Consider the following 8,166-nt stretch of genomic DNA (forward strand, 5'->3'; position numbering starts at 1 on the left):
CAATTCAGTAGTTTATGATTCATAATTTTGATTCGTTAATTAGATACATATTTTGGTATTAATTAATGATTGATTATTAATCTGCTCGATGCAATCAGGCTACTCGCCGCAGCCATAGATATGGTCAAAAGCACCAAAAAGAGAGTATGTGAGCCTTGAGTTTAGAATAATTTATTACAGATCTGTTCTCATTATTGTTTTTATCTGCTTCAGTTGATTCGGTTCGATGAAGCACATTCAACATAGTTCAAGCTCAGTTACTATGGCAACTGATGCTGGGAAACTAACCCGGTCCAGCGCAGGCTAACTGTCAGGCTAAGAGTTCCTGTAACACTGACCTGACGGGAAAGCAATGATTTTACCTCTGATACCGTATTATTTCATTATATGACCTTTTTGACATTTTTTATGACATACTGACTTTTTTCATTACGGTTTTATGACGTACTATACTATGACTTTTTAATGGAATTTTTGACATACACTTATTTTTATACTATGGCTTTTTTTTGTGAATGAATGTTTTCATGACATTTTTATGACATACTGACTTTTTTCATTAAGGTTTTAAGACGTACTATATGACTTTTTCCGTGAAATTTAATGATATGCTATTTTTTTGATGACATAATATACTCACGTTTTTATGAGATATTATACCATGACTTTCTTTCATTAAAGTTTTACGACATACCATACTATTACTTCTTTATATGGCATACTATACCATGACATTCTTTTCAGTGTTTCATGACATTACTTTATGTATTACAGCTTCCAGTTTCTTTTCTGATTCAACTGTTGCTGAGAGGGATCAGCGTCTCCTTCAGTTGTCTCTCTGGTTGAATCAGTGGACAGTGTTTTGTTCTCAGGTACAAACAAAAAAAAGAAGAGACAAAGACAGCCAGAGAATCATGTTTGGAATGTTTTATTTCTGTAAACTAAAACATGTGAAAGACAAAATATCCTAAAACCATTTCAGCCTCTTCTGACCCAACTGTTCTCCCCAGCTCTCTGCAGACTAAATATTTACTTAGCGAATGCAATTTTCAATACAAATATGTGCTGTAATACAAAAACCAGAAGCCATCTGATTTCATTTGTATTTAAATTACAGCAGTTTAATCCAACAGCAAAGTTCTGTTGATGTCTACTGAAGACAGATGATGTTCTCTCTATGATCTAAACTTTGTTTGTTACAGTAGTTTTCCTGAATTGTTTCTGTAATTAATTAATTTCTCCATCCCATCATTAGCCTCATGGCTGTACGCCTCACGGCTGTCCGCCTCCACCAACCAGTCGAGTTACCGTTTACATCCATGTCTGTCTAAAATGTCATCACTTCATCATGTTGTCGGTTAGACGTGTGTGAAATTGTCATGATTAGCATATGAATTCTTGAATTATAGCCAAAAGCGTGTTTTGTGAGGTCACAGTGACCTTTGACCACAAAAAATCTAATGAGTTCATCCTCGAGTCCAGGTGGATGTTTGTGCCAAATTTTGAAGAAATTCCCTTGAGGTGTCCTCGCGTTCACGAGAATGAGTCGGACGTACGTACGGACATCTCAAAATCATAATCTCTCTGGCGCAGAGGCATAAAAATGGAGGCAGTACTGGAATCCACAGAGGAAGGTATTGAAAGCAGCTGCTAAATCAGACTTGTGTTTTCAGCAGTGGTTTCAGTGAAATGTTCTTGACCCATGCAAGTCCATCGAGCAGTCCCTCAGAGATAACATAATCCTCCTCTTCCCAGGTGAACTACATCTTTGCTTTGACCCGTCAGCTGGCAGCCGATTGGTCGACCCAGTCCCACACGTGGACGGAGCCGTCCGAGGCTGCAGACAGCAGCGTCCGCGGCCGCTCGGGATGCCAGATGTGGGAGGTGACGAAGACGTCGTCATCAGACTGCGATGAAACTGCGTGACCACGATGCTCAAACAGCGGCTGAACTTCCTGCAGCTCCGTCCTCCAGACTGATGTGTTGTAGATCTGAACCGCTCCACTGAAACCTGCAGAAAGAGGTGAGGAGTTGTAAAACATGCAATGAATAGGGACGTCACAAGAACTGATAATTCATAACCTTGTTAGCTCTGTGCAGGACTGTGCTGCTTATGGTATAGTATGTGTAAAAGAAATAGTATAGCATGTTGAAAAACTCAACGTGATGACAAAATACATAGCTATATTATGTCCAAAAAAGCCCCAAAAAAGTCATGGTATAGTACGTTGGAAAGGTCATAATAAGAAAGTCATAGTATATCGAAACAAGTCATAAAAGTTATAGTGTTGTATAGCACGTCGAAAAAAGTGTAAAATGTAAAAAAAAAAAAAAAAGTCATATAGTATGTTGAAAAAAATCAGTCATCGTATACTATGTCAAAAAAATAAAAAAAATCATAGCACAACATGTCGGAAAAATATCATGAAAAAGTCAAAACATAAAGTAAAAAAAAAAAGTCATAGTATAGTATGTCGAAAAAAATTATTAAAAAGTCATAATATAACACGTCTAAAGAAGTCAAAAAAGTCATAGTATACTGTCGAAAACAAAGTCATAAAAAGTCATACAACATGTCTAAAAAAGTCGTGAAAAAAAGTCATAGTATAGTATGCCAAAAACAAACATTAAAAAGTCATAATATAACATTCCGAAAACAAATATTAAAAAGTCATAGTATAGTATGTCGAAAATATTCATAAAAATTCATAAAACAACATGTCGAAAAAAAATCATGAAAAAAGTCTTGTACTAAAGCTGACCCAAATGTTCCGAAACGTCGACCGTTGCTATGGCAATCAACATCTAAATCAGAATTCCTTCCAAAAATCCCAAATGTTCCTATGAAATAAAGAATAGTAATCCCACACTATTCATTAGGCCTCAACATGAATGATTATGAGACGGACAGCGCTGGTTGTTGTGAGTGTAGAGAGTGTTCGGAGCACTGAAACGCAGCGGAGGAGACCGACGGACCGGCTCAACACAGACAGGTCTATCATTTTATATGATGGCATCACAGCCTATTTATGTATTCATTGGTTTATTAGCTAACAGACAGAGTGGTATCAACCTTCTCATCTAACTCTATTTCTTTAAATCAACAGCTGGATTACTGCGTGCCTCTAAACTCACCGGACACTGCGATACAGTCGTCCAGCGCCGGAGCCCACGACACTCTGACATCATCCCGGCTGCAGCGACGTGATTGGACGTCCAGCTGAGCCCGACTCACAGCTCCTCCTGGGTTCCTCAGGTCTGAAATCACCGCTTGTCCAGACGAAGACAGTCTGACAACGCTGCAGGTGGACGGACCTCCCGAAGCATCCGTCCACCAGAGGACGGATTCACATGAAGACGCTGGTGGAGGGAACAACTGAGGAGCAGCAGACGTCCGAGTGTCGGCGATGTAAACGTTCCCGTTACAGCAGCCGGCGAGGAAGACAGAGTCGCTCACAAAGTGTAAAGAACTCAGACGATCTGCTGTGTCCGTCTCTGTTGGGACGAAAGGACACAAAAGAACTCGTAAGACATTGTGTTATAAATGTTCAAACCAGCCAAAGCATCAGGCCTGTAATTCCACTGACGGAGAGCTATGGAATAATACGACTGTGTTTGACTTTATTATCATATAACATATTTATTAATACATCGAAACATTCGTCTTGTATTTTGATCAAGTGGTCTTTTCATTTCTGCAGTTTGGTATGATGGTACCTTCAAATTAAAGTACAAGTCACTGAGCTTCAGTTAACTTTGATGATGGATGTCGTCATCAACATCAATATAATAAACCAATTATTGAAGACTTTTATACAGTTTTTTATCCTTATTCTGTTTATTTTGTCTATAAGAGCATCTTAAGTCACTGCATGTGAATTTTTCAAGATACTATACTATGACTTTTTTTTCCTAAAATTTTTCGACATGCTATACTATGACTTTTTTTGGCATCTATGACATGTTTGACATGGCAGACATCAGAGTGTTACCTAGTGTATAGAGAATCTGTCCTGAGGTCAGTTGAGTCAGCTGGACGTCGCTGCTCTGAGCTCCGTGAAGAACTTGTGACGAGAGTCCAGCTGCGATCCTGCTGCCGCCCTCTGAAACCGACCTCCCCTCAACACGTCCTGTTCTTCTGATCACGTCTGTCATTAACCGATCACATTATGAGAAAACACCACAGTTTCAGAATCAACTTAATTCAATTATAACACAAAGGTTGAAGAAAAAGAAGACAGTTAGTTTTTACTTGATTGATCGAAGGATAATGTTCAAGCTTTAGTCCATAAAACAATCAGAATGATCAAACATTAATTTATTTATAGTGCCTGAAACATTTTTTTGTTATTGCATTTTCAATTTTTTTATATTGTTTCACACTTTCACTAAATAAGTCAAATGTTTTTTATCAGCTGGCCTTTTGTGTATTTTGTGTGTGAATAAACGGTCGCCCTTCAGCAGGGATGTTGGTTGTGACTGTCCATCATTAATGATTTCTGTTTGTTCTGTGTGTGTGTGTACATGCTGCTGCAGCAGTGCCAGAGATGTGTGGATTTATTAGATGATGGTTGCGTTCCTCTGCTGTCCTGACACGTTGGGTTTTGTTGGGAGAGAAACGGTTGTTTCTCATAGAAACTAATTCTTCAGAACAAAAAGACTTTTAAAGAACTGACTGATTTCTGTGAATTATTCAGAATAACCAGGAGGTTGTTTGTGGAAAGAAAAAGCTTTTAATGTTATTTTTTAATCCAAATTAAATTCCATTTAACCTTTGTTGTATTCGGTTGGAGGCAAAAATCTCCCTAATTTGTTCTCAATTTTATTGTTTCAGGTTGATTTTCTTACTAAAGTCTCTGAACATTGTGCTCTTATTATATAAAAGACAAGATAGAAATGTTAATACACTCATTTGAGTGCCCTATATTATTATTATTATCAATATTATTAATAATGAATAATAATTATAATTTAACCTATATTGTTATTCCCATATAAGTTTCTCCTTAAAAGACGTCGAGCTGAACGTCAGTCAAAAGAGAAGACAGTAGAGCACAAGGTACTTTGTATTAAAATACAACATGTATCTATCGTAAAGTATTACACATCTATTGATGAAACTAAAAAATATTACAAGTTGTGTTAGTTCATTAACAATATAAAGGTTTACATGGTGTTATACTACCGTTATTATAGAAGCCACTAACTAACCTAATCATTTCATTTTACTACAGTAAACAGTACAGTTACTGAAGGTATTTGTACCTAACTACTACACTACATCACAAACAGTGAATGAATTGATGTTTAACCTGATGTGACTTCAACCAGATGTGAACTCACCGCTGTCGTCTCCTCCGACGGTCCACACCTGCAGGTCGGAGCTCCGCCCGTCGTTGGTAACAACACACCTTCAGAAACAACAACGGGACGTTCGTTTAATATTCAAATCATATTCATTCTCTCTGCTACAGAGTGTAAATAAGATCTGATATAAAAGATGCACGACCGGTGTGCAGAACCCCCGCCTACACTGAGCCTCCATACACTGAACATTACAGCATGAACGTCGTCTATCAGCCGGTCCGGCTGCATCACATCTCTATTTATTGCAGATTTGTTTGAGCTGCATTTGCTGATCATTTTCTTGATTAAATTGATTAATCGTTTGTGCTGTAATAAATCACATAGAAGTGAAAAATGCTTGAAGTGATTTATCGGTTATCAGAATTGTTGCCGATTAATTTTCTGTCAATCAACTAACAGATTTATTGACTAGTTGTTTCAGCTCTAATAATCTATAGGAGTTAAATTGAAGCCAGTAAATATGTATTTGCAGTAAACATACAACTAGCAGCTGTCTGCTTTTTTTATCTTTTATTTTACAACTCTATTTTTGTAGATAATAGAAACACGTCCTCCGTGTGTGTGTGGCATTTAAAGTTGTGTTTTTGGTGTTTTTGTTGCTGAATTGTAAAGCTCATTCTGCTCTATATAAATAAAGTGAATTCATTCAGTATATAAACATTAATAAACAGGCATATTTCATTAATTGCGAACAACTTTCTAAGTGTTTATTTCATTTATATATTTACTCACATAAACTATGTATGTGTTTACTATATGTATGTACAGTATATGTTCATGTGTTGTTCTTTCAGAGAGGTTTAAAACCAGTTTATTTTCCTTTCACTAAAGCAAAGCTCCTGAAGAGGCTTTGAGACTAAACTAAAGAGCTTCTAACACACATCACCGGGTTTAAGACTTTTAATGGATGGAGAGTTCATCTCACCTCGTTCCTGGGACGTGTCTGAGGCAGCGAACGGGACCGTCTGTGAACCCACCGTGGACAACTTTAAAGTCCCGTTCTGCACAGAGACCCTGAACACACCACACACACACACACACACACACACACACACATATATATATAGTGTGACATTTGGATGTTTGTAAACAAAGTTTGGACAGATGTGTTACCTTATTTTCATCAGCCAATAGTTTCAGAGGCAAATGCAGCTCCAGAATTTCATTTTTAGACGGACTGTTTCCCGCCACACACACGGCTGTAAACAGAACGATAAAAGGGTTCATTTGAGTTTATATGCACCGTTTGTCAGACATTATTGTTTTGATCACACACAAACACAAACGCTATCTCCAGTATACAGAACTGTTCCTTCAGCTCTACATTCATTCAGTTTAAAGGTCACATATTATACTCCATTTAAACTAGTTATTATAGGTCTCAGACACCTCCAAACCATGTCTCTGAAGGTTTTTTTTCAAAAAAACAATCAGATCATGCATTCCAGCATGTCTCTATAACCTCTGTTTCAGCCCATTTCCAAAAGTGCTGATTTCTGTGTCTGTAGCCTCTGTCTCCTCCCACTCTGCTCTGATTGGTCAGCGTTTTCTGTCAATCAAACGTCCTCAACAACAGCGTCACCCTCCCCCTCCCTCCCGGAGAAGCTCTCTCTCTCTCTCTCTCTCTCCCCTCTGTCTCTGTCTCTGTCTCTCTCTCTCCCCCTCTGTCTCTGTCTCTGTCTCTCTCTCTCTCCCCCTCTGTCTCTGTCTCTCTCTCTCTCCCCCTCTGTCTCTGTCTCTCTCTCTCTCCCCCTCTGTCTCTGTCTCTCTCTCTCTCCCTCCCTCTGTCTCTCTGTCTCTCTCTCTCTCCCCTCTGTCTCTGTCTCTCTGTCTCTCTCTCTCTCCCCCTCTGTCTCTCTGTCTCTCTGTCTCTCTCTCTCTCCCCCTCTGTCTCTGTCTCTCTGTCTCTCTCTCTCTCCCCCTCTGTCTCTGTCTCTCTGTCTCTCTCTCTCTCCCCCTCTGTCTCTGTCTCTCTGTCTCTCTCTCTCTCCCCCTCTGTCTCTGTCTCTCTGTCTCTCTCTCTCTCCCCCTCTGTCTCTGTCTCTCTGTCTCTCTCTCTCTCCCCCTCTGTCTCTGTCTCTCTGTCTCTCTCTCTCTCCCCCTCTGTCTCTGTCTCTCTGTCTCTCTCTCTCTCCCCCTCTGTCTCTGTCTCTCTGTCTCTCTCTCTCTCCCCCTCTGTCTCTGTCTCTCTGTCTCTCTCTCTCTCCCCCTCTGTCTCTGTCTCTCTGTCTCTCTCTCTCTCCCCCTCTGTCTCTGTCTCTCTGTCTCTCTCTCTCTCCCCTCTGTCTCTGTCTCTCTGTCTCTCTCTCTCTCCCCCTCTGTCTCTGTCTCTCTGTCTCTCTCTCTCTCCCCTCTGTCTCTGTCTCTCTGTCTCTCTCTCTCTCCCGTCTCTGTCTCCGTCTCTGTCTCTCTCTCTGTCTCCGTCTCTGTCTCTCTCTGTCTCCGTCTCTGTCTCTCTCCGTCTCTGTCTCTCTCCGTCTCCGTCTCTGTCTCTCTCCGTCTCCGTCTCTGTCTCTCTCCGTCTCCGTCTCTCTCCGTCTCCGTCTCCGTCTCTCTCCTCCCTCTCTCTCCGTCTCCCTCTCTCTCCGTCTCCGTCTCTCTCCGTCTCCGTCTCCGTCTCTCTCCGTCTCCGTCTGTCTCCGTCTGTCTCCGTCTGTCTCCGTCTGTCTCCGTCTGTCTCCGTCTGTCTCCGTCTGTCTCCGTCTGTCTCCGTCTCTCTCTCTCTCTCTCTCTCTCTCTCTCTCTCTCTCTCTCTCTCTCTCTCTCTCTCTCTCTCTCTCTCTCTCTCTCTCTCTCTCT

General features: G+C 40.4%; 2 protein-coding genes across 2 annotated transcripts in view; both read right to left on the reverse strand.

Annotated features, from left to right (window-relative positions):
* The window catches only part of LOC141754340 (homeobox protein MOX-2-like), a 258,572-nt gene that overhangs the window by 110,886 nt on the left and 139,520 nt on the right, over positions 1-8,166 (reverse strand). The window lies entirely within an intron of this gene.
* Positions 913-8,166, reverse strand: part of wdr73 (WD repeat domain 73) — a 13,179-nt gene continuing 5,925 nt past the window's right edge. Inside the window, exons 3-8 of the mRNA XM_074613576.1 lie at positions 6,481-6,566; positions 6,293-6,381; positions 5,344-5,411; positions 3,993-4,148; positions 3,136-3,495; positions 913-2,011 (exon numbers count right to left, since the gene is read on the reverse strand). Coding sequence (XP_074469677.1) covers positions 1,782-2,011; positions 3,136-3,495; positions 3,993-4,148; positions 5,344-5,411; positions 6,293-6,381; positions 6,481-6,566 — 989 coding nt within the window. The 3' untranslated portion in view covers positions 913-1,781. The remainder of the gene's footprint in view (positions 2,012-3,135; positions 3,496-3,992; positions 4,149-5,343; positions 5,412-6,292; positions 6,382-6,480; positions 6,567-8,166) is intronic.

Source organism: Sebastes fasciatus, chromosome 17 (genome assembly GCF_043250625.1).
Source record: "Sebastes fasciatus isolate fSebFas1 chromosome 17, fSebFas1.pri, whole genome shotgun sequence".
Taxonomy (NCBI): Eukaryota; Metazoa; Chordata; class Actinopteri; order Perciformes; family Sebastidae; genus Sebastes; species Sebastes fasciatus.